This window comes from Dryas octopetala, chromosome 6 (genome assembly GCF_963921425.1).
Source record: "Dryas octopetala chromosome 6, drDryOcto1.1, whole genome shotgun sequence".
In the NCBI taxonomy this organism is placed as follows: Eukaryota; Viridiplantae; Streptophyta; class Magnoliopsida; order Rosales; family Rosaceae; genus Dryas; species Dryas octopetala.
The window spans coordinates 3,282,785-3,307,834 of NC_141371.1; the positions used below are offsets into that span (position 1 = coordinate 3,282,785).

Below are 25,050 nucleotides of genomic sequence, written 5' to 3' on the forward strand. Positions count from 1 at the left end.
TTCTCAACAATTAATTGCGTCATTTCACCAAAAAAGTATGATAGGTACAATGGACGGTTGAGATTTGCGGCATTTGCCATATGGTTTGAATTTAAATCTAAAATAGATGAAAAATATATTTTAAAAATCAGGGATGTGATATTCGAATGTATTTGCGTCGTAGACGAATATATACGAATCTACGAGCGCGGCCAAAGGCAATAGCATTTAGCAACTGAGAGAGAAAACCCCAAACCCGCCTTTTGATATTCCCCCCAAACCCGCACTTACAAGCTTGAGCCTCTTTCTTTGCTCGCGCTGATCTCTGAGTAATTTCGTCGAACACTTTCCGAGCGCCGTTTCACAGAGACCTAGTAAGCGAAAGCAAACCCAAACCCGAAGAAGACGACAATGTCTCTGCGACCGAGCACACGGACTGAGGTGCGCAGGAAATCGTACAAGACTGGCGTCGATGCGGACGAGGCTCGGAGGAGGAGGGAGGACAACTTGGTTGAGATCAGGAAGAACAAGCGCGAGGACAATTTGCTCAAAAAGAGAAGGGAAGGCTTGCTTCAGTCCCACCAGCAACTGCTCGATGGCTCCCAAAACCCTGTCGTTTTAGAGAAGAGGGTACTACATTGTTTGTTTTGTTTTTGGTGATAATTTATGCTTTTTGATTTCTAGGTTTAGTGTTTTAGGGTTTTTGAATCGTTGTGATAGTGGGTTTTGGTTGATTTCTATTTTGATTTTTTTGTGGGATTTGTTTTTATGGCTTTGTTTGGTCGCTGAGAAAGTGAGAATAATGGGAATGAGTTAAAAAAGGGGAATTACCATTTTATAAGAATTTCATTAGGGTGTGTTGAATCGTTGTAACTGTGTTTTGAATTTTGTGGGATTTGTTCTTGTGTTCTGTTTGGTTGGAGTCAAAACTTCACGAGGATGTCTTTAGAATATTAATATATACTTCTAAGACTGATCTGTGGGCTTTTTTTTGGTGGGTTTTGTTTTGTGTTTTTGGAGACTGAGAGGGTGCATGAAAGAGAAGGAATCTCAGAGGTTTCAGTCAGAGTCTTGAACTTGTCCTTTCTACTACTATCTGATAAATTTGAAGATAACCATACGAAGTCTTGAGTCATGCACTTTAGTGGTTATGTTAGTAATTGTTCATCAAATGGAATGAGCCTTCTCAAGAAGTGCTATAGTTTAATTGTTATTGCTGTTGTTTAACAGTTGGAAAGTATTCCTGCAATGGTGCAAGGAGTGTGGTCTGATGATCCTGCTTCGCAATTGGAGGCAACTACTCAGTTTAGAAAGCTACTATCAATTGGTTTGGAAGCAACTTCAATGCTTGAAATTCATTTCTTATTCCTATTGAGATAGAGTATCCATGTCATGTTGTTGACCTTTGGTTTTCATATCTGTGTAGAACGCAGCCCTCCAATTGATGAGGTTATAAAAGCAGGTGCAGTCCCTCGGTTCGTGGAGTTTCTTGGAAGGAAAGAGATGCCCCAACTGCAAGTATGGTGTATTTGTGGAGTTTCTTGTTAAAGTGAAATAATACTTAAAAGGTATAATCAAACACTGAGGTTGACTTCCTTCTTTATGTGCAGTTTGAAGCTGCATGGGCTTTGACCAATGTTGCATCTGGAACATCAGAGCATACACGAGTTGTTATTGAACATGGTGCGGTCCCCATGTTTGTCCAGCTTCTCAGTTCTGACAGTGATGATGTTAGAGAGCAGGTTGTCTCTCACTACCTTTCACACCTTTCATCAACTTGAAAGCACTGTCTTTGAACTTTCTGAAATCTTAGTCATGCATATCTTGAGAACTTTCCAATTTCAATATGAGTCTTAGATAACAATAAGTTTCAGAGAGTATTCTGCTCATTATTGTGGTATATGCTTCCTAATAGTCTTATTTTAAAACTCAGTTTTTCTTCTCTCGCTGTTGGAAATTTTCCAATTGTTTGATTATACTGGGTTACAATCCTTCCTTTCCTCTCTCTTGAACAGGCAGTATGGGCTTTAGGTAACGTTGCCGGTGACTCACCAAGTTGTAGGGATCTTGTTCTTGGTCAAGGTGCACTAATGCCATTGCTAACTCAACTAAATGAAAAGTCAAAGTTATCCATGCTGAGGAATGCTACATGGACTTTATCCAACTTTTGTCGTGGCAAGCCACCAACACCATTTGATCAGGTTGGGGGACATTTCTAGTGTTTTTTTCTGGTTAAAACCTTGCAGGTGGAATAATACATTAAATGTCAGTTTGTGGCATTTCCTGGCACAATATGGGTGGGTTCTTATTGTGATAGTAACAAGTATCCTTTCTGCATGTTTTTTTTTTTTTTTTTTTTTTCAGGTGAAGCCAGCCTTGCCAATTCTTCGACATCTTATTTACCTGAATGATGAAGAAGTCTTGACAGACACTTGCTGGGCCCTATCTTATCTCTCAGATGGTCCCAATGACAAAATTCAGGCCGTGATTGAAGCAGGCGTCTGTCAACGACTTGTGGAGCTTCTGCTGTAAGTTTCTGAACCCTTTACAAACTATTCATATGTGGCATTGGTCATTTGGCTATCAGTGGTTTGATATTCTTTAGCATATTCACCTTGTGTGCTTTTTACTGACTTCATTTCGTTTTTGCCAGCCATCCATCGCCTACGGTTCTTATACCTGCTCTTCGGACGGTAGGAAACATTGTTACGGGTGATGATTCCCAAACTCAGGTATTAACTATAATTTATATATGTACTTTATATTCATACCCTAATGTCATCTGAAATCTGCTCTTCCTGCAGCGTAGGAGTCCAATGTTTTTAATTTTGATGATTATGCTTTGATTTTCTTCAATATATAGTAACAAAATAACCTCTGTATGTGTTCCAGTTTGTTATTGAGAACCATGTGCTCCCTTGCCTTTTTCAACTTCTCACACAAAATCACAAAAAGAGCATCAAGAAAGAAGCTTGTTGGACGATTTCAAATATTACAGCTGGCAATAAAGCTCAAATACAGGTATAAAATTCCCTTAGGTTGTATTTGGATTTGTGGATTAAAAATGAGGGTTTTCGATTTGACTATTTGGCTTTAATTGTCTGCATCAAATGTTTAAAAAAAAAACATAAAAATAAAGGTGTGGTACTTCTTGTTATGAACTCAGAAGAAAATTATATATTTTAAGTCATTTAGAGAGTAAATCTGAAAGAGGATGATTTTCTTGAGTGTTTGAAATGAATCATGTTTCAAATAATCCATTTCACATGTGGCTTTTATTAATATAAAAGTTAATACTTCTCTCATTAGACAATTTAGACTAAGAAGTCAATTCATATATTTTCTTCTAGAGCTACCAATCCAAGTGCAACAGAAGTAAAATTTGCATTGATAATCTTTTTTTTCTTTTTTCATGCATTTTATTAATTCATGGCTCCCCCTAAATCACTTTACTAGAGTCATGATGTTTTGGGTGGATGTCTGTTGTTGGTCTATAATTGTCTTTACAAGTAAGATGACTGTGATATCTTTGAGTAATTTTGGTTGTACTCTCTTATTTAGTAGTAGATAGGTTGGGGATATTGGGTAAGAGAGCCCCACACTCTCTCTACACAAGGGAAGAGTTTTTTTTTCTCTCTATATTCATATTTTTAATTTGATTATTTTATCACTTCCATGTTGTTTCTACTGATATTGTTTCTTAAAAGTTATATCATTGCTTTGCAAAGAAAATTTATACTTGTTCTGCATGTTCCTTGGTAAATATGGTGGAAGATGTTTTCTTAATACCTTTTGCTGGTTGGGACTGGGGAGATTCCTCGACCCTGTTGCTCTGTTTCTTTGGGAATTTATTTGATCTGCGGGGGATGACACATGATACTTAAATTCTATTTTACAGGCTGTGATTGATGCCAATATCATTCTCCCACTTGTGCATCTTCTCCAACAAGCAGAATTTGACATAAAAAAGGAGGCTGCATGGGCCATCTCAAATGCCACTTCTGGAGGATCTCATGAACAGATTCAGTAAGCTTTACCGTTTCCACTTAGATATGTATGCTCCACCATATACATACTCACATGGAAAATACTGTACAGCCCAACACTATTTCTTAATTGTTTTTCCAACTCTCTAACATAGGATGGTTCCCACAATGTTATGGGTTCTACCTCATGTGAGAGAGTTGAAATAAAGTTGGGCCATGCAGCATTTTCCAGCTAGTTAATAAATGGAAATACATGGGTGCTTCTTGGCTTTGTCAGCTTTTTGAGTATACGTTCTTCCCCTTCATCCCTTTCTTTTTTCTTTGACTTCTCTACTTTCCACTTGATGTAACTAATGAATACCATATCTAGAACTTGTTGTCAGTTGTTTTCGGACAACTTCTGAAATTCCTTTTGTTCAAACTTGAAAGCGATAGATCGGCTGCCATTGTAATGTTGAAAACTATTGATAGTGAATACGAATAGGCCTTCCGATACATATTTTTACAATGGCAATGACAATAAATACTCTCACTGTCCTTCCCCCACCTCATAATGCAAAATTTACCAATTTCCTTTCATCAGATCCATTATTTGATAGGGTTCATACATTATTTGTTTTGCATTATAAACATTTTACAAAGTCTAGTGTTTACATGTTCGATTATTGTTCTTGCAGATTCCTGGTGGCTCAAGGTTGTATTAAACCGCTTTGTGATCTTCTCGTTTGCCCAGATCCAAGGATTGTAACAGTGTGCCTTGAAGGTCTTGAGAACATTCTGAAGGTGGGTGAGGCTGACAAAGAAATGGGAATGAATGATGGGATCAACATTTATGCACAAGCTGTTGATGAATGTGAGGGATTGGATAAGATTGAGAGTCTGCAGACACATGATAACAATGAGATTTATGAGAAGGCTGTCAAGATCTTGGAGAGATATTGGGCTGAGGAAGAAGAGGAAGAACAGAACCTCCAGGAGAATGGAGATGGAAATCAACATGGTTTTACTTTTGGAGCAAACCAGCCAAACCCTCCCCCTGGTGGCTTCAAATTTGGATAAATAGTGGTTTAGGGTTCTGTTTTCTTGCAGTGTAGGCTTCCTTGTTTTGATGAATTTTAAAACCTCACTTTGATTTCCCTCACTGCCAAGGGCTAGGGTTTTTGGATTGGCACATAGGCTTGTCTATGGAATTTGATAGAAGTGCTAAAGGCTGCAAGCGGCTGTTTTCCTTTTTTATTTTGCATTTCCATACTTCTAAATTTCTACTAGACTAATAGGAAAAAGTTCACTTCTGTGTTAATGTGGAATTAGCACTAAAATGTCTACTTCTGCGTTGGTGTTTGTCTCTGTTATTTTATTACTTTATTAGAATCTTGGATTGATGATATTGATTTGACTTGGTGATTGGAAACAATGATGTGAGTTTTGGCATACATTATGATAAAGAGTAAACTTACCGGTGTATACACTCATTGTTTTTTATCTCATTATGTGATAAGTTTTTTTTTTTTCTTTCCGTTTTAGATAAAATCTATACTAAAGTTGTAAATAGCAAGGGTTCAGTTTATGATGGCCTAATATGTTTTTATTGACTCTTACATCTGGTTGTTTAAATTGTTTGAATTTCGAAATAGGAAAAAGTAATCAGTTTTAGAACGAGTATAATAATGCTTGACAATGCCGGCCATTTTGCTTTGTTCAAATTTTCAAATGCTTGAAACCGAAATGTAGGTTTAGCAGTGGTTCAGCATGTTATAAGGTTTATGGGCTAGGGTTCAGCATGTTTTTTTATTTAAAACGGTCGGCCCAATAGGCCCAATTATGCCTCGTGTAACAAATTGGCCATAAGTGGCGACTCCTCGAATTTTAACTTCTTTTCTGCTCTGTTGCTTCATCTCTTTGAATAATAACTATGCAACTCTAAGCTGAAGAAGAGCTTTCAACAATGAAACCCAGTATTAACAACAAAGACCGAGAAGAAGAAGAAGAAGACGACCAATATGGAGTTCTTCTATATTACAAGTACACTCAAATTCCAGACCTCGACGAGCTCTTCACCTTCTACCACTCCAACTGCAACTCTCTCTCTCTCCTCGGCCGTGTTCGACTCTCTCCTCTTGGCGTCAATGTCACGGTACGTTGTCTCATTTTAACTCAAAAAAGCGAAAATTTTATCGCTCTCCATTTTGAAGACATGGGTTTTTCATAATTGTTCACAAAGACTGACAATTCTTTCATTTGCCTCATTCCGAAGAAATGTGTTTTGTGTGGTTTATCATTCTGGGAGTTTTGTAATTGATAGTTTTGGATTGATTTTAGGTTGGTGGGAAGTTATCTGCGTTGAAGAAGCATATTTCTGCGGTTGAGACGAATAGTTTGTTCCAAGGAACCGACTTCAAGCTCGCGGCTTGTGATCGCCCATTGAATGACAAGGTTGCCAAAGAATGCGGGTTCACTTCTCTCTCAATTCGCATTGTCAAGGTGACTGCTTGCCTTGAAATCTTATTTGTACAACTAGATTCAGTGATATGTGGTTCTTGTTTGATTTATTCAAGGATTTGGTTCTAATTTGCAGTGAAACTTGGGTTTAGACATGTGTGTGCATTGTATCTTTGGGTTGTTAGAGAGATTTGAATCATAGAAGGGTTCTATGCTTCTAGTTCTAGGCAGTTAACTAGTTGGTACATTAGAGAGAGATTTTGATTTTTAATTTCTTTTGCTAATAAGAGGGTTCAACTATAGTTGGGCATTATGCTTCTTACCCTTTTTGATATATTTTTATCTTGGGCTCAGGAATTGGTTACTCTTAGCTCTAATCCTCTGCTAAAATCACCAGAGATTTCAGATGCTGGAAAGCATCTATCTGCGGTTGAGTTTCATTCCGTTCTACAGAGGGCTGGTTTGTGACTCCCCCCGTCTGAATTTCTCCATTGCTTGCTGTGACTTCCAATTCGATTTTTTTTTTTTAACAACTAGTTATTATAGAAGTCAATTTTACTCGTTCTTACTTAATGCCATGATGAACTTTTCTCATTGGCTGTTATGCCTGTTGGATACTTTCTTTAGAAGAAACAATTGAGAATTTACAGCTATAATGGTATTGGATATTTTGGTATTTTTTTTGTCCAGGACAATTAGACAAAGATAGCACATGGCACAAAAGAGACCTTGTTCTGTTGGATGCAAGGAATTTATATGAGACGAGAATTGGGAAGTTCCACACACCAAATGTGGAAACTTTGGATCCAGGCATTAGGCAGTATAGTGATCTGCCCTCATGGATAGATGATAACTCTGATAAGTTGCAAGGGAAATCTGTTCTTATGTAAGTGCTTATATAAATCTTTCAGGGCTTTTAGTGTCACATATTTATATCTTGAATATAAGTTGTAACGACCATATCTTACTTGCAAATTATTTTCTGCTGTTAGTTTCTCAGAGAAACTCTTTCAAGGTAACTAGTTATCCTTTTTTTGTTGCATAATCAGTAAGTGTTCAATGGGCAGAACTTCATCCATGAAATTTATGTGTTGCATACTTCATATGTTGGTTTCTGTTACAGGTATTGTACTGGAGGAATCAGGTGTGAAATGGCATCAGCCTATATTAGGTCAAAAGGTGCTGGATTTGAGAATGTGTTTCAGGTATGCTCTTGTAAAAGAGGAGGCCTTTTGTTTTCATACAGAGTAAGATTTGTGCTTCTTGATGATGATGGTGACAACCTCTGTTGCTATATGAATTTGTTTGCAGTTATTTGGTGGAATACAGCGTTATATGGAGCAGTTTCCAGATGGTGGTTTTTTCAAAGGAAAGAACTTTGTTTTTGATCACCGGTATGATTTTTTAGGCTCCCAATGCCTCTTATTATCACTAAATATGTTCTATTTGATTTTCCAAATTGGACTGCCAATCTCATGCATGGAAAAAAAAAGAAGAAGCCTATGAGGCCGTGAGTTTGTATCTACACAAATGCCCTATATCTGTTTATATATATATATATATATTATTGAAACAGATCGATTTACTTGGATGTCTATCCTAGCGAAATGGTCTGACAATTTTAGTTTTCAGTTTAATTACTTGTCGTGAAAGTGCCTTGACCCCATTTCACTTTACCATTAGTACATTATGTAAAAAAAAAAGTTGTGCTTTCCTCTCTCTCTCTCTCTCTCTCTCTCTCTCTCTCTCTCTCTCTCCCCGCCTCCCTGATATGTCTAAGTGCATATAGGTAAGTATCATTAGTTCCTAGCCATTTGCTTGAGACATAGACAAGAACTCAAGCTTTTGAATTATTGAATTCAGATTGCTAATGTGTTATACTTACAGCAACATGTTAATGAGTTTTTGGGTGATATGATATTCAAAATAAGAAAAGTTTGAATATTTCTTTGCATTGTGACTGTAGGATTTCAGTTGGGAGTTCAGATGCAAATATTCTGGGTAACTGTCTTCTCTGTGGCTCGTCGATTGATGATTATTCTTCACGCCTCCGTTGCACTTATTGTAGAATGCTTGTCTTAGTTTGTGATAGTTGCCAGGTATGCTCTAGTAACTTTTATCATTACAAATTGAGTGGTTGACTGCTTTCGTTGCAATCTCATTATTTTAGTGTCCTAGTTCTAGTTCAAGCTTCCCAGTGAATTTAGTCACCAACCTTCGGGTCCTATATTATATTGGTGTGGATCAACAAGATTTATGCTTCCGTGTTATCAAAAATCCTGTATTTAAAATGTTATATCCTTTGTGTCTAACAGTCTGTCTGAGTATTTCTTTGGTGGCACTTTCCCTAGATTCATGTAATCATGTATTTTGTATCCTGGTACCTGAATAAATTTGTGTCAGCAGAGGAAGGGATCTGTATATGTTTGTGAGCTTTGCCTGAATCATCACAAGGGTGTTGGGTTGATTTCTTCCACCGAAAATGGCAGATTAAGTTCAGTACCACCCCAAATCGACATTGAAACTGTCTCTTCAGATTCTAAGCTCTCACCTCAGGGTAAGGTCTGTAATCTGAATCACTTTGAACAACCGTGCTTTCACATGTACCAACTCATCTTGCATTTGTATTTTAACATATTGTGTGCCTGTGTGCATAGTCATGTATGTTTATATGCCTTGTGCAGAGCAGTTTTTTTGCCACAACTATCAGTATATTTCATTAAAGTGTATATTTCCCCTATTAAAGTGTCTGTGTGCATAGTCATGTATGGATTCTGAAGATTTAAAAGTAGGGGTTGATATTTATATTTCCTCCATTTTCATTGTTCTTAATGTTGTAATATTCGTTACGCCACAGGTATTGGGTCTCCAAGAAAACTCAGAATCTTATGCCTACATGGGTTTCGTCAGAATGCCTCCAGTTTTAAAGGAAGAACTGCATCGTTAGCCAAGAAACTCAAAAACATTGCTGAGCTCATGTTTGTGGATGCACCTCATGAATTACCATTCATATACCAACCAACCCCGGTCATGAAGTCGTATCACAATTGTATATCATCACCACAACAAGATCCTCCTCCACCCTTGCAGCATTGCAAGAAAAAATTTGCATGGTTTGTAGCACCTGATTTCAGAGGAAAGAGTGAAAGCGGGGACTGGAAAGTGGGAGATTGTCCATTCGATCCTCTCCAGTACCAGGAGCAAACTGCTGGGTTTGACGAATCATTAGCATACATCAAAACCGTGTTCGCTCAGGAGGGTCCCTTTGATGGGATTCTGGGATTTTCTCAGGGAGCAGCAATGGCAGCTTTAGTTTGTGCCCAAGCCCAACATAGGAGGATACCAAAAGGTGAAATGGAGTTTAGATTCGTGATTTTGTGCTCTGGGTTTGGGATTAATTTACTCAGGGAGTTTGAGGAGAGGACAATGACGATGACGATGATGAAATGCCCTTCACTTCACATATTTGGTAGTGAGCATGGTAATGACAGACAGATTGCAAAGCAAGAAAGCAGGGAACTTGCTTCTTTATTTGATGAGGGCTGCTCTGTCATCATTGAACATGACTCTGGTCACATAATTCCTACTCGTCCTCCTTATATTGAACAGATTAAGGATTTTCTGGGCCGCTTTCTGTAATTGGGCCTTTGCTTAGTGTTAGGAGGCCTAGAGGACTTTTTGCTTCTGTTGTTTGCAGGTTTGGTTCTTGTAAGCCCATTGGGTTTTTTATGTCCGCTCCTTTGCATATCTGGGGTCTTTTTAAATGACTAAAATTTCCTTTTGCAAAAAGAAAAAGAAAAAAGAAAGTCGTCTTTGTTTGGATTGGAATATTGGATTGCATGTTAGTCAAGTCAATAGTATTACGTGTCTGTCTACTGACAGTAAAGTAGAGGCGAAAACTTTAAAATTGAAAAGCGGTAAAGAGAATAATTATAAATAAACAAATTGGGAGGCGAGCTTACGCGTTAAGTCGATCAGCATGACGCGGCTTCACCGTCAAAAGACTCAAACTCAAAACTCACTACAAATTTACAAACCAACCAACCGGTCAGTCCCTCTCGCAGTGACCACTGACCAGTCAACCCCAACCATGGTTGAGTAAGAGTAAACTACTTATTATTAATCTAATTTGAGTATTATTAGGGATTTTGGAATTAGATTTTAAAAGATCCTTGCAATATTTTATTTTGCTGATCCATATTAACTTATTAAGTAATGTTATTTATTTCATTTTAAGCTTTGTGAATTATTGAGGAGTGAAACTCTGAGACTCTAAGTTTGAAAATCCATACAATTATTGAATTAAGCTACTGTTACTAACCATTAGCGTCTCCTTTGGCTAAGCTAGCTAATTAAATTATAAGCAGTGGTAGCAGTGCAGCATCAGCAGCTTATAATTTAAAAAAGCGTACGGAAAATGTGACGCGTGTCCCCGCGAACAACGCGTTTTCTTCATCCTTTGCCCACCGCCCTATATATGTCGTCTTCTTCCTCAGTACTCAGACCCCCACCAAGACTCCCTTGTTATCTATACTTGAGAGAAGACTTGCGGTCAGTCAATCTAGCTTAATACTCATACACAATACTCTTTTCACTCTCGCATCACCTTTTCTCCTCAACCCACTTTTGCAGAACAAAGAAAATGATCTCTACCCTCATTTCATAAACTCACACGCTCATTCATTCCGACCCTTTTCAGCTTTTGCTCCGGTAAGTAAAACCCAGACTTGTTTTCATGGCGTCCTCGGACAACGTTGCGAGTATCGAGTCCTGGGCCTTCAGGCCCACCACCTTCGCCGATTCGTGGATCTCCGAGGCCTTCGCTCGCGACACCAAAACCCTCACCAGGGCCCTCCAGAAGTCCCTCTCCAACAACCCCTCGGAATCGCTCGATTCCGACTTGTTCTTGCCGTTTCTCAACAACGTCGTCAACCCCCCAGAAACGGCGTCCACCCCGACCGTTTCGGGACTTTCGGGCTCCGATCCCGAAACCCCTGCTGCGCCGAAACGCCAGCGAAACTTGATTCCGGTTTCGGGTGGCGGTGGCAAGGCTTCGAAACGGAAGTCCCGAGCGTCGAAACGGTCGCAGACGACTTTTATCACGGCGGACCCGGCCAACTTCCGCCAGATGGTGCAACAGGTGACCGGCGTGAGATTCGGTAGCGGACAAGTCCACGTGCCGTCGGTTCTCAAGCCCGAGCCCCAGAGACCCGGTAGCCGGTTGCCCGGAAATGGTGGCTGCTTGCCTACCCTCGATACGTCAGCGTTTCTTTTAGACCATCATCAGCAGCATCAGCAGCATCAACAGCAGCAGATGGTGGGACCCCCATCGACGACAGCTGGACCTAACATGCCTGGGTCGGGCCCACTGTGTTTTGGAGGGAGCGTTGACGTGGCGGATTGTGGTGGCGTTGGCGTTTCTGCTGGGGGATTAGGTTTTGACTCTTTTTCGAGCTTTCCCACTTTGGAGTCGTGGAAGGTCATGTGAGATATTTTGACGGACGATCGACCCTGTGACATGTGCTGTGGTGGTGTTACGTGTATCTGTCTATATACATATTATATGTTCTATTTTATTTTATTTTCGTTACTACTTTTTTTTTAGTTTCTTTTATTTAGCAGATGGGATGGCCGTTTATTGGCTCTTGCTAAATTTGTAATGGGACTTTTTTTTTTTTCTCTCTTTTTTTAGGAAGTGATGAGACTTGTTTAGTACTTTATATTAGCTCAGCTTAATGAATTACAATTTTTGCATCTTATTTTTGCATTTGTTACTTTCCGAAATTTTAATTGAAATTAATTTATTGAACATACTAAAAATGTCATTGCATTCATTGTATGTATGGTGAATAGATGTGGCTAATTTTGAACTTGATGTACTAACTAATAGTATGTTTCTTCACTTTATTAAACTTTATCAATTGGGATCAAATGGGACCCTCGCATTTTTTAAAGTTACATATATTGTTTTATGGATGCTTACAAAATGCCACTTCATTTTGTATGTGTCCATCTCCTCTTCATTTTCTCTGTAAAGAAGAGAGTGATAGGTATAGAGATTTTGTTAACAAGTAATAGAATTTTGTAGAAACAGAGAGTTTTAATTGTTTGAGCTGTTCCTCTTATCTAAATTTTCACACTGCCACACTATCAATTGAATTCATATGATAACATTTTATATTCAATTTGATATCTTTAATTAATTCAACATTTATCCTATTCATTTATAATAAATGGATTTGTGTCAAGCTTGATTCAAGTTTATAATTATGATCAAATTTATCCAAATTTGAATCATACATTCTTCATAAAATGTCTACCATGATCACAAGAATGATCTTCTGATTCTACAATTATCCATAATAATATTATGTCAATAAATTATAATATTAGTTAAATTATCCATAATAATATCATGTCAATAAATTATAATATTAGTTAAATAAAAAAGTAAATTGTTCTAAATTCTATTTTACAACCCTTAATGATAAACAAATTTACCTAAAAAATTGCAATGATAAATAAGTCTACTTTGTTTTAGCCCACGTTATGTTTTTTATTTTCGTGTTTTTGGTGTTGAATGCTTGGTGGGGTTTTTTTTAAAAAAAAAAATTGGACAAATTGTTACTGTTGCCCAATATCAAACTGTGACAATTAATAATAGTATAACACGAGTATTTTTTACAATTTAAATAACTACTGTCGTACAGTGACAATTACTGAGGGTTTGATGACTTTCGTGTCACGCGCTTCTCATTAAAGTACATCGAATTGAGATTTTCTATAGGAAGTAAAATGAGTTGCGAGCCTAATTTTTGAAATGAACTTTAAAAACAAGAACCCTAAATAAAATTCGGTTTCGTGTTTTACAACAATTTAAGTAATTTGTGTCAGACAAACGTATCAAGCAATGATCAACTTTTTTTGATGGGGGAGATGCCAACTTAGGACACAGGGAGCCTAGGGAGACATATAAATTAGGCTTATTATTTGGTTTACCCCCTGAAAGTAATTTGAATTCTCACATTACCCCCTGATGTTTTTTTCGTCTCACTTTACTCCTTGAAACTAATTTTTGTGTATCACTTTACCCCTTGTCCTATTTTTACAAATTTTGAAAATTAATTAAAAATAGCTTCGGACTCAGAAAAATATATGAAAAATTTCTACGGACTCATCTTGACTAGTAAAAATTTATTGTGGGGTCAAATTCTCAATTTTCCCTTCGACTATATTAAACTTTTAAGACTTAACACTTTGACCCCACAAATTTTCTAGAAACATTTGAAGAGAAAATTTGTAATTTGAGCTCATAATAAATTTGTACTAGTCAAGATGAGTCCATAAGAATTTTTTGTGTATTTTTCTGAGTTTAAAACTATTTTTAATTAATTTCCAAAATTTGTAAAAATAAGAAAATAGTAAACATAGGGTAAAGTGATACACGAAAATTAGTTTTAGGGAGTAAAGTGAAACAAAAAAAACATCAAGGGGTAATGTGAGAATTCGAGTTACTTTCAGGGGGTAAAACAAATAATAAGCCTATAAATTATAAGGAATCGGGGTGTTTCGGTAATTTGGCTAAACCCCCGACAAACTCGTCCTAACTTAAACCCTTTCCGATAACTTAAAAAATAAACTTAAACCCTAGAGACTAGTCCAAGTCTCAGGTGCGTGGATTGCCATCTTCAAACAAACAAATACTGCAGCTTTTGATTTTTGTAGAATAAAAGGATTGTGTGAAAGAAAAAAAAAGAAGAAAAGAAATGGTGATTCTTGTGCGAAAAATTCTGCAGAGAATGTCACTCAAGAAGGTACGGTACCTCCCGCTTTCAATTACACTTCTCAGGGAATCTTTTACTTTTAATTTGTCTTCTTATTTGTACACCTTTGTTTAATTTTAACCCTGTTTATTTGATTTTTGATTTGAATTATGAAGTTAATATTTCATAAATTGCCCATTAGAGTTCAAATTATCCAATTTTTGCTGAACCGGAGCTTGCGTAATGTATAGTCAGTAGTCTCCACTAAGTTTAAATCCTGGTTGGAGATTATGAAAATGATGCTCGGAAGTCCAATTCTTTCTTGTATTTTGATGATAAAAATGGTTTCTTTAATTTAACGCATATGGTTCTGTTTTTTGTAATACTTTTTTATTGAAATTTCCATGAGTTTTGCTCGAACGCTCCATTAAGTTAATAATAGTGGAGTGCGCTAAATTGGTATTTAATGAGTTGGATTTACAGGCTATTGGATGCCGTGCATATTGTACCAAGAAGATTGTTGACATTGGACAGCCAACTCCTGCATCTCATCCACAGGTGCTGATACTTAACATCAATACATGTTTGATAGCTGATACTCAACATCAATGCATGTTTGGTAGCTGATACTTAACATAAATGGATGTTTGATACACAGATAACATGTTTTACACGGTGCACATTGTAGTGTTCACTGTGATCACCTTGAAAGTGAGAATAAGAAAAAAGGGATTTACGATTTATTTGATATAGATTATTCCATTATAATTGTTGTTGCCTTTGCAGTTATTGAAAGATGGGGAGATCACACCTGGAATAACTTTGGAGGAATACATATTGAGAAGAAAAAGGTTGTTGGAGGTCCTCCCCGAGAAGGGTTTGGCCATCCTTGCAGCTGCCCCTGTGAAGATGATGACCGATGTCGTGCCTTATACCTATCGTCAAGATGCTGATTATTTGTATATTACTGGCTGCCAACAACCTGGCGGCGTGGCAGTTTTGGGTCATGAATGTGGTTTTTGCATGTTCATGCCAGAAGCAACACCTCATGTATGCCCAGCCTTCTATGATAATATTTTCTAATGCTATACTAAATATTGTTCTATGGCTTCACATTTCTATTAATATGGTCATATAGACTAGCAATTTGAGACATGTTATTAGAATAATAACCATACATCAAATATTTATCTTATTTTTGGTGTTCAAAGAAGGATGTTTAAGTTTGTTGTCTTTTTTTGAATGTTATTCTGAATTGTGCATGTATCATGTTGCTATTTATCCTTGTAGAGAGGCTGAGAAAGTTGTCATTTCACAAGGTAGTTATACTAATCTGGGTATATAGTTTAGTTGTTGCTACTACATATTTTAGGCAGATTAAGCAGTTGATAAATTGATTATCTAATTTATTTTTACTATTGTTTGGTTAGGATGTTATCTGGCAAGGGCAAATTGCTGGAGTTAGTGCAGCATTGGACGTATTCAAGGCAGATAGAGCATATCCAATGAGCAAATTACGGGAGGTGAGTTGAATACTCAGACAATTTGAAATTAGAGAAAAGTTCCACTTTGAAATTAATAACAAATTATCTTAATGCAATCTCCTAGTTTCTTGAATATGCTCGCTTCCATAATTTCTGTAGCTTTGGATCGTCAGGATTAACCATGCACTGTTTGGTAAGAATGCTTAAGGTCAACTACATAGAGATTTTACATAACCAGTATCTTAACATAGTGTCACTGATACAACTGAATATGACATTGTCATAGCTGTACAAAAATGTGACAACTTGTTTAACCAGAACAGCTCTTCCCTGAGCTGATGTTTTAGAATTTGAACTTCCAAGTACCAGGCAGTTGTGGCATGAATAGTAGTTAATTAGTTATGCCATGCCCTTAAGCTGTCCTCTAACCTTCTTATAACTTAAAAACATTCTGATTTTCTTGGAAGGAGTGGTTTGACAGATACTTGGATTCCTTTCCTGTGTATGCTATCATTATATGTACATTTCCTTTTCTTTTACTGACTGCAGATCCTGCCAGATATTATGATGGGATCGTCCAATTTGTTCCACAATGCTCAGACAGCTGTACCGACATATATGGAAGTGGATGCCTTTCAGAAAGCGGCTTACTCTGGAAAAGTGAAAGACGTTTCGGTTTTCACCCATGAGTTACGGCTGACAAAGTCACCGGCAGAGCTTAAGTTAATGAGGGAGTCTGCATCAATTGCTTGCCAGGTACTTCCAAATCAATTTTGTTGCTAACTATTTCATCACCCCATATATCCTACAATGTCTTGTCTCATTGCACAAATCTATGTGTATGTGGCTTTACCTGGGAACCATGTTGGCATATTACAATTGGTAGCATTTGAGCAAGTGTGGGGCTAAAATTGTAAGTAGTGGTCCTATTTCTAATGCACTTAGTAATTGGGCATTTACTATGGGATTTTTTTTTTAATTCATATTAGATGGCCCATTATATTGTTTAAAAGGTATACCTGCAACATCATGTTGTAGTTTTTGTACAAGTTCATAGTGGTGCTATATCTTTGAATAAGGTTAATAACTTAATATTGAATGTCCAATGGATTATTCCCTGATTTATATTAACAATGGATGTATTCTTGGGCAGGCTCTTTTACAGACAATGTTTCACTCAAAGGCACATCCTTATGAGGGTATGCTATCAGCTAAGTTTGAATATGAATGCAAAATGAGGGGTGCCCAGAGAATGGCGTAAGCTTTTTCCTTTTCTGGATGATCGGTTCCGAAAATGTAATTTATTATTTAACCCAGTCTATAGGTGCTATTTTGACACTTGAAAATGTGTGGTGGATGACAGAAAAAATTGTAACTGAAACTTGGTTTGTAATTTATTGAGAGTTTGCCAATATTTTACAAATTTCATGAGGATTTGCTAATTTCATTCTCCTTTACCAGATTCAACCCTGTGGTTGGTGGTGGGCCTAATGCTAGTGTAATACATTATTCTCGAAATGATCAGAAAGTGAGTTGATTATCAAATCCACCATCTACTTTTTGTGGTCACGATCTAGAATAATAGAACAGAAACATTCTTTGTTTTTTTTTTTTTTTTTTTTTTTTTTTTTTGTAGACCAGTATGCTTACAAAGATTTATGTACATTGTTTTGCAGATAAAAGATGAGGATCTTGTCCTGATGGATGTTGGTTGCGAGTTTCATGGCTATGTCAGTGATCTTACTCGCACCTGGCCACCCTGTGGCAGCTTTTCTTCGGCTCAAGTATGGATGGATAAATGTTTCTCCACCTTTACCACATTTGTCAAAATCTAAATAATGATTTATTTGCCACGTCTTTTCCACAGAAATTTTAGAACATCTGTTAATGCTGTTACAAATTATTTCATTAAACTATGTAATCATGTGTCTTATTTTTGGACAAAATATTTTGCAGGAGCCTAGTACTAAGAATTCAAACTTAATTAATTGGGGCATTTCTGCTTCTTGTACAAATATTGTTGATTACCTTCATTTTTATCCCTTTGTAATTCAAAAGCTGTTATTATTTTTCTTTATTTCTATATAGGTTGAGAGTTTATCACTGTATTTTCATACTGGCATGTAATCTTAATAAGAGAGATATGTTCCAAAGTCGAAGGGTTTCTTTCTGGTAAACATCTAGTATTTCTATCCGTCTCCTTTAACCACAACTTCATAGACTTTTGCTGGCAATAAGACTCCTCAAGAGAAGCCAAATCTTGACTGCAGCTTTCAGCTTCTCTTGGATTTTTTTTTTAATTAAATATTCTGCTATTGCATTGGAGCATATTATTGATAAACGAGGCTTATCCATGAGAGGTCTATATTTCAGGAAGAGCTTTATGATCTTATTCTGCAAACAAACAAGGAATGTGTGAAGCTTTGCAAACCTGGTTCTAGCATTCGACAAATACATAACTTTTCAGTAAGATTGTCTGAATCAAAGTTGTTATTTGTCTTAGATTGACTTGAGAATTCTACCTTTTCTGCATCCTCTCTCATGATTAATGAGATCCTAATCTTTCCTTAATCACTCACTTGCATAGGTTGAAATGCTCCACAAAGGACTCAAGGAGATTGGAATTCTGAAGGATTCTAGAAGCAGTTCCTACCATCAGCTGAACCCAACTTCCATAGGTTTCTCTATCCATCCCTGGACAGAAATTTCAGTTTGTTGTTTTGCCAATATGAGGCATGAATATACAGCCATAGTTTGCATAGTTTGTCTAAGTTTGAATTGATTAATTAATACAATGAGCACTTCAAGTTTGTATTATGTGATTGATCACCTTTTCTTTTGCTTTTTTGTTTTTTTTTCTTTAAAAGATTGATAGGATTTGTTAAAAGTTTAAAAATTAGGATATAGGTCAACATTTATTTTATAATTAAACACTCACCACCTTCACGTGTAGACCTCTCCCACCACTAAAGAGCTCAACAAGTGGAATTCAACATAAATTGGGAGATTGCAGTTGCAGATTTGAACTTAGGATCTCCTTCCTTATATGATACCATGATAGGATTTGTTGGTTTATCATTGTTCTCCAAAGTTTAAACTGTTGAGATGTGTGGCAATAATTACTTTAAATCCTGACAGAGATTTCAAATAATTTAGTTTGTCAAACTTTGAATTGGTTAATCAGGATGTTATGTACCACCAAAATATTTTGTGATAGAAGTTTTTATTTCTCTTTTGTTGTCCAGGTCACTATCTGGGAATGGATGTCCATGATTGTTCTGTGGTCAGCTATGACTGTCCTTTGAAGCCAGGTGTTGTAAGTTGTCTCCCTTATTGAAAAAAATGAATTCTTCTAACTTTATGGTTTTTTTTTTTTTTTTGTTGAAAATTTACTTGTTTGTAGTCAAAATGATGATGATGTCTCATTAGTATTGTGTGTGTACACGTGCGCAAAAACTGAGGTTGAGAGTTATTGTCTTGCCTTTTCCCGCGGAATTAGTTGTTCGATGCAGGCACTCCCTTGTGTTTCTGCTGCCGTTACTTCTAAGTTATTTTTGTTTATATATGACATAAGTATGGGTGGGGTGCTGCAACATAATTAAAAAACAGATGAGATTTCAAATTTTCAAAGCTATATGATGTGCTTCATAGCATATATGCAGACACATCATACATTGAACAAGACATTGTTGAGAAAGAATATGCAAACACATCAGACATTGTTGTAAGTACATATATTAGTACTCGCACATGCACACCCCTCAAATTGTCTTATTTTTCTGACATATGAAAGAATATTTTGTGGTTTTGCTTGCGAGGGCATGATAAGACAACAGTAGTTGGTAGTGTGTCTTTGACCATTTGTTTGCACATAAACTTTGGCTAAATGTTTGTATTGAATCAGCAAGGCTGCTTCATTGTATTTAGAATTTTTGTTTTTTTTTGTTTTGACAAGATCATTCTGTTTGTACACAGGTGATAACAATTGAACCAGGAATCTACATCCCATTGTTCTCTAACGGTCCTGAAAGGTATTTTCTGAGCTTAGCTCAATCTGCAAAATAATTGTTTTTACCACCTTGAGATGATACAAATCAGATTTCTTATAAGCCAGGCCCTTGGGCAATTTACCATTGCCCTTGGACAAGCAGTTGAATTTCAAAGGTCTAGTCCATGTCACAAAAAGTGATATAATGCAGTACGCTGACTGCACAAGCATCATACATTTCTTTTAACCTTTTGCTCTACTGCTCTGCAGGGTGAGTTATTACCAGTTTCTTGCAAACATTGTCATTGCAATTGGCTCCCCATCTTTTTATAATGTTCTGTAGTTAATTTCCAATTTGAAAGATACCTCAACGAAGTATTCTTGATGTGAAACTTTTCACTCCGCTGGATGCCTCATACTTAGGACATCAATCATCCTACCATGTCTTTCAACCTTCTTGCTTTAAATGTTCTGATACACCATTGATGTATTGAGGATATATAATGCAGGTATCGAGGCATTGGGATAAGGATTGAGGATGAGGTCCTTATTACGGACACAGGTTATGAGGTATAATTTAATTTTAGGCTAAGCTCGTATTTATTATATGGCCATTCTGAGCCATAAAATATTTAAAAGAATCCAAGTTTTATACCTAACGGATGAGGTACTGATTAAACTCTATAAATTGTTTTCATTTACTATATGTCATCTTTACATAGTGTCTTGATATTCAATATGGCCTTGATTTTTATTATTATTAATATTTGATATGATTTTAGTTAGATGATCATTATCAACAGTTAAAGAATGTTGAGATTAAAATAAAAAAAATTCATTAATGAGAACTGTCATGTACTTATTAAAGTGCCGGATTCCATTATTTTGTTTAACGAGAACAATTTAGATAGGCTTGAACCCTCGGTGGGTCTCTGATGATGATCTTAGTTCTGTTATTTTCTGTTTTATTCTTGCCTCTTTGAGTAGCCAGATGAATTGGATTTGGATTTCATATGTGGTTTAGTTAGGAGGCAGATATTAATTCAATGTCTATTACGATTTACGACTGAGGCCGTTTTGAGGGGACAATGTCTCTTACTCATCAATTGTCCTCCAAGCAGCCTGACATATTCTCTATCTTCCATTCTTCTTGCTTATAGCGTGTTTTTTTCCATCTGGTTTGTTACTTGGTCAAGTTCAGATGTTACAAATTCATCCGACTTTTGATCAATTTACTTCAAATGGCTACAAATTCATAACAATAATGACACCATTATGCATACCAGGTCCTAACTGGGTCAATCCCCAAAGAAGTTAAACACATCGAATCCTTGCTGAACAACTTTCACCATGGAATTGTGATGGACAGCCACAACAGTGAGAGAGCTTCATCCAGTTGATTTTCCCTTGTGAATTAATTAAGGGGTTGTCGAAGACATTCTTTTCATTTCCGAAGCGAGGAGGAGCTTACTAAATGTTCTCATTCAAGGAATTTTCCTATTTGACGTGGGCTTAGCCAACGTAATTTTTGTGCATCAATATCTTGAATCTTATCTGTTGCTTCCATTTGTTTATGTAATCGCCAAGAACTATAAAACCAGTCTGGCTAATTTAGAGTCACCGCTTATGTTATTGGGGTTCATACATATTGATGTTATAGATCGTAATGCATACATATATGCTACAAAACAAGTTAATGCAAGTATATTATTTTCAAGTTGCTGATATATGATCTCTATGTGTCTCTCTTCCTCCTTGTCCCTCCCCCTCCCACCAGGGATTAGTTTTTTTTTTTTTTTGGCCAAAGACCCACCAGGGATTAGTTAAGCAGCTGCTTTTTGATGTAATACTGCCTTTAGAAAAATGGATGGATTAAGAATTAGTATACTATGTTTGAGTGTATGAATGAAGCAACCTGCATTGCATTGAGTGTATAAATCTTGAATGTTCAAATTTGATGCAGTACAATCGATTAAGGCTTACAAGTGTAAACCTAAAACAACAAAGACCCAGGAATTCACCAGGAAATTGAGAGAAAATATCAATAATTAATTTGATAAAATAACATTATAATCGTCTAGCAATTGTAAAATTGCGTAAGTATGCTTAAAGAAACCGTATGGCGTAAACAACCTTATAATTAAGGCCAACAGGTAATTACAAACCTAAATAAAATATAAACGAAATTAAATAAAATGTCTGAAAGTTTAAAATGCAGTTTTGAGGCCCTAAACGACCTCAGAAAGTCGAAAAAGCCCATACGTCGTGGCATAGCTATGAGTTTGACTTGTCTCGCAATTCCTTTCGAAACGATATGCAATAGTGTCACTTTCTGAGCCAAACCTTCCGACTAGTAGAAATCATTTTCTAAATTTTTTAAATTTATAACGATCAAGTTGTTGCATAAATTTCTCCGTCAACCGTTTTACGTCAATGATGCTACCTGCATTGCATTGAGTGTATAAATCTTTAATGTTCAACTTTATGACCCATACCAGAACCAAAAAAAAAGAAAAGCTTTGTGGCCCATATGCACGGAGGATTTATACCAGTGCAGATAAATTGATTCAATGTATTTGTTCAATTCATAAATGGGTTTGGTTTGGAGTTTGGACATTGATACTCTTGATCATTGCTACCCACAACCACCAACTAGAATCTAGTTTGGGCTTTGGTGTGTTATGCACCATTAAAGAAATTATCCTAAAAGGTCCAAACAGTGTACTTGATTATATTATATATAGAGTAGTATTAGAGATATTAATTATTTTCTTAATTTTTTAAATCTAAGTTGATGTAACAGTATGTTAAACTGACATTCATGCCTCTCCCATTAGTTGATAACTTAAAGTTGATGCCTCTATTTATTACAATTATTATATCATATATATATAGCCAGCGCATGCAATTTTTGTTTTTGTTTCTTTTGGGTGGCATTGTTATAACTTATAAGAGTTAGAACCCTAATCACCAAACTATCTGTGAATGATGATAACATGAGCTTAGTGTGATTTCAACTCCTGTCCTTGTGGGAAGTTGTTATAGATTCATGGATCAAACATGATTGAATTCATCAAATACTAACCAAAGTAGTAAAATATATTTTTAAAATCCTTTGCATGTCAATCACATTTTGTAGGCCCAACTTTCCTCCAAGGATTTGTAGTTGGGTATACGAAATCATTTCTATTTTAGTCAAGTGACACACATGATCTTTAGTTCTTTATTTTATGTTCTTAAGAAATTGATCCAAAATTTTAATTAGTTCATTTAATTGACCAATCGTCTTTTGAAGCATGAATGGTGCCAAAACTTCGAAAAATATAATCTTACAAATTAAGAAAAGTGGAAAACTTAACACATGGGGGGCCATCCTCGGCTCCTAGCTAGACGACATTATGAATAGACTTAAAAGAAAAACTCTTACAGATTAAGAAAACATATTTTTGTCGAAATTCTACATATTAAGAAAACATTAAAAAAAAAAAAAATTGGGCAATGGATTATAGAATAAGTTTCCTACAAGTGTATAATGAAAATTAGATTTATAAGTAATTTTTCCTCATACAACATTATTAACTTGTCTCATAAATTTGTTCAAGTAACATTTTTACAAAATGGGAAAATTCCTAGACCTTTTATAGCGAAATTATCTGCATCTTTAACTGCTTAAAATATTGAATTTTAATAAAAAATAAAATAAAATCTTAACCTTTCGAAATTGGTAATTTATTCTAAAAGTTTTTATTTATTTATTTCTTTTTAAATTAAAAAGTTTTATTGGGTTGTCAATTATGATGAGAGGTACGGTACCTCTTGTGCTACATTTGGAGGTACAACTGAAACCTTTTTGTTTATAGATGGAGTATTTTAAAGTAAGGAATTGGTTGGATGAGTGGTAATTATCAAAATAAGGAGGGCCCTAATAAGAAATTAATGTATTGGATTCTAAAATTTATTACAAGGGATGTAGGTGACTGGGTGCGTCATTTTCTTTCCTTCTTTTCCTTCTCCCATCGGTTCACGTTTATGTCAACTCCCATAAATAGGTTACCGTTCCCCAACTACATCCCACGTGGCGCACTCTTATTCGTTACCGCCTTAGCCCTCCTCTTCACACTTAATTTTGCCATAACTCCTTCAACTGTGTCATCAATGCATGCTTCTAACTCGGGCAATGCCCCTAGTGTTCACCAAAATTACAATGTGCCCCTATTTCTTGAAAACATTGGTTGGCCAAACAAAACCCACATATTCATTAGGGAATGATGACTGATGAGGATTCACAATCCATTCAGTTTAAGTTTACCTCCATCAATTTGGGAACAGAACCAGAATTACAAAATGGGTTGGGTTGGACTTACTTAGAAAGATGATTAGAGGTTAAGTTCTCCTAAAATTAGATTCCATTCCATGTCACAAGTGGCATGTTTTGCAATTTTGAGGAAATACAAGGGCATAATAAAATGGCTTCTTGGGGGTTTAGAGAATATGCAGGGGCAAAGTTTTGGCTTCACAGCTATATGAACCCCACCGTTTCAACCCATTGTCCCAACCTCACGTTTCTCATAAGCTTGGGCATATATTTTGAAACCAAGAAAAAAATAAGTCCGTAAGGGGAAAGAGAAAGGAAGCTGAAGATCAATATGTCTCTAGTGACAGAAGAGATGAGAGCCAAGGCTGATGAGCTCTACCATGGTGATGAGCTCTGCCAAGATAAGTCAAAGTTCTTGCTCACAGAGATCAAGCTGCCCAATGGCCTCTTGCCCTTGAAAGACATAGAGGAATGTGGGTATGTGAAGGAGACTGGGTTTGTGTGGCTCAAGCAGAAGAAGAGCACAACCCACAAGTTTGAGAAGATTGGGAAGCTGGTGACCTATGCACCTGAAGTCACAGCCTATGTGGAGGAGGGCAAGATCAAGAAGCTCACTGGGGTCAAGACCAAGGAGCTCTTGGTTTGGGTGTCCCTGAGTGACATCTATGTTGATGACCCACCCACTGGGAAGATCACTTTCAAGACTCCTTCAGGGCTATTTAGGACATTTCCTGTGTCAGCTTTTGAGATTGAGGAAGCCAAGGATGCCAAGGACAAGAAGAAGGATGTCAAGGACAAGAAGGAAGTGAAGGGAGTTGTGGAAGTGTAGGAGGAGGAAGGTTTAGATTTTCAAGATGATTTCAAAGTTCAAGAGTAATACTTCTACTACTACTACTACTACTACTACTACTACTGCCCACAAGGCTGTCTTGTTTCTCAGCTCTTGCTTTTTGTCATTTTGATTTCTGTTTCTTTTTATCAGTCCTTTTACTAGTGCTAATTAAAATGAAATAAAATTAGTTTTATAAACGGTGTCTTTGTTCTATCGATGTTTGGATTGAAATTTGAAGAATAGTCAAAGCTGACTCAGCTAACA

At 36.4% G+C, this 25,050-nt stretch overlaps 5 protein-coding genes and 1 non-coding gene across 8 annotated transcripts; all 6 read left to right on the forward strand.

Annotated features, from left to right (window-relative positions):
• Nucleotides 1-171: 171 nt before the first annotated feature.
• On the forward strand, nt 172-5,347 carry LOC147281152 (importin subunit alpha-4). Its single transcript, XM_086246250.1, has 10 exons — nt 172-609; nt 1,210-1,306; nt 1,406-1,497; nt 1,590-1,721; nt 1,995-2,180; nt 2,344-2,507; nt 2,633-2,711; nt 2,872-3,000; nt 3,878-4,005; nt 4,643-5,347. The coding sequence occupies exons 1-10, from the start codon at nt 391-393 to the stop codon at nt 5,022-5,024; spliced, it is 1,608 nt and encodes a 535-aa protein (XP_086102376.1). The 5' UTR covers nt 172-390; the 3' UTR covers nt 5,025-5,347.
• Nucleotides 5,348-5,876: 529 nt separating this feature from the next.
• On the forward strand, nt 5,877-10,288 carry LOC147281153 (rhodanese-like domain protein). 2 transcript variants are annotated; one of them, XM_086247937.1, is made up of 9 exons: nt 5,877-6,099; nt 6,285-6,446; nt 6,759-6,864; nt 7,095-7,290; nt 7,528-7,609; nt 7,716-7,798; nt 8,371-8,503; nt 8,808-8,961; nt 9,262-10,288. In XM_086247937.1, exons 1-9 carry the CDS (start codon nt 5,911-5,913, stop codon nt 10,041-10,043), a joined length of 1,887 nt encoding a protein of 628 aa, XP_086104063.1. In that variant the 5' UTR covers nt 5,877-5,910; the 3' UTR covers nt 10,044-10,288. The 2 variants fall into 2 exon arrangements, with proteins under 2 accessions (XP_086104063.1, XP_086104064.1); XM_086247938.1 differs by having other exon boundaries at nt 8,811-8,961; nt 9,262-10,283.
• Nucleotides 10,289-10,904: 616 nt separating this feature from the next.
• On the forward strand, nt 10,905-12,158 carry LOC147281154 (calmodulin-binding protein 25-like). Its single transcript, XM_086247793.1, has one exon. The coding sequence runs from the start codon at nt 11,140-11,142 to the stop codon at nt 11,890-11,892; it is 753 nt and encodes a 250-aa protein (XP_086103919.1). The 5' UTR covers nt 10,905-11,139; the 3' UTR covers nt 11,893-12,158.
• Nucleotides 12,159-14,064: 1,906 nt separating this feature from the next.
• Nucleotides 14,065-21,346, forward strand: LOC147281155 (Metallopeptidase M24 family protein). Of its 2 annotated transcripts, XM_086247461.1 has the most exons (15): nt 14,065-14,218; nt 14,651-14,725; nt 14,954-15,217; nt 15,598-15,690; nt 15,811-15,844; nt 16,211-16,407; nt 16,805-16,908; nt 17,113-17,179; nt 17,328-17,435; nt 18,025-18,117; nt 18,239-18,329; nt 18,897-18,967; nt 19,627-19,682; nt 20,149-20,209; nt 20,926-21,346. In XM_086247461.1, exons 1-15 carry the CDS (start codon nt 14,171-14,173, stop codon nt 21,037-21,039), a joined length of 1,476 nt encoding a protein of 491 aa, XP_086103587.1. In that variant the 5' UTR covers nt 14,065-14,170; the 3' UTR covers nt 21,040-21,346. The 2 variants fall into 2 exon arrangements, with proteins under 2 accessions (XP_086103587.1, XP_086103588.1); XM_086247462.1 differs by lacking the exon at nt 15,811-15,844 and having other exon boundaries at nt 16,201-16,407.
• LOC147281156 (small nucleolar RNA U19) lies at nt 20,653-20,772 on the forward strand. The gene has a single exon (XR_015123194.1). It is a non-coding gene; the product is annotated as a small nucleolar RNA U19 (small nucleolar RNA).
• Nucleotides 21,347-24,203: 2,857 nt separating the features above from the next.
• LOC147281157 (uncharacterized) lies at nt 24,204-24,981 on the forward strand. Its single transcript, XM_086247833.1, has one exon. The coding sequence runs from the start codon at nt 24,286-24,288 to the stop codon at nt 24,781-24,783; it is 498 nt and encodes a 165-aa protein (XP_086103959.1). The 5' UTR covers nt 24,204-24,285; the 3' UTR covers nt 24,784-24,981.
• Nucleotides 24,982-25,050: the final 69 nt, after the last annotated feature.

What these genes read in the sequence shown, in the direction of transcription:
- LOC147281155 (XM_086247461.1), top strand. Translation starts at nt 14,171, where the DNA reads ATGGTGATTCTTGTGCGAAAAATTCTGCAGAGAATGTCACTCAAGAAG. An exon ending in TGCCAGAAGCAACACCTCAT is followed by an intron (nt 15,218 to 15,597) that starts GTATGCCCAGCC and finishes TTGTTTGGTTAG; the next exon opens with GATGTTATCTGGCAAGGGCA. An exon ending in GACAAATACATAACTTTTCA is followed by an intron (nt 18,118 to 18,238) that starts GTAAGATTGTCT and finishes TCACTTGCATAG; the next exon opens with GTTGAAATGCTCCACAAAGG.
- LOC147281154 (XM_086247793.1), top strand. Translation starts at nt 11,140, where the DNA reads ATGGCGTCCTCGGACAACGTTGCGAGTATCGAGTCCTGGGCCTTCAGG.
- LOC147281152 (XM_086246250.1), top strand. Translation starts at nt 391, where the DNA reads ATGTCTCTGCGACCGAGCACACGGACTGAGGTGCGCAGGAAATCGTAC. An exon ending in TAGAAAGCTACTATCAATTG is followed by an intron (nt 1,307 to 1,405) that starts GTTTGGAAGCAA and finishes ATATCTGTGTAG; the next exon opens with AACGCAGCCCTCCAATTGAT. An exon ending in GCAATAAAGCTCAAATACAG is followed by an intron (nt 3,001 to 3,877) that starts GTATAAAATTCC and finishes TCTATTTTACAG; the next exon opens with GCTGTGATTGATGCCAATAT.
- LOC147281153 (XM_086247937.1), top strand. Translation starts at nt 5,911, where the DNA reads ATGAAACCCAGTATTAACAACAAAGACCGAGAAGAAGAAGAAGAAGAC. An exon ending in CAAGGGAAATCTGTTCTTAT is followed by an intron (nt 7,291 to 7,527) that starts GTAAGTGCTTAT and finishes TTTCTGTTACAG; the next exon opens with GTATTGTACTGGAGGAATCA. An exon ending in TAGTTTGTGATAGTTGCCAG is followed by an intron (nt 8,504 to 8,807) that starts GTATGCTCTAGT and finishes AATTTGTGTCAG; the next exon opens with CAGAGGAAGGGATCTGTATA.
- LOC147281157 (XM_086247833.1), top strand. Translation starts at nt 24,286, where the DNA reads ATGTCTCTAGTGACAGAAGAGATGAGAGCCAAGGCTGATGAGCTCTAC.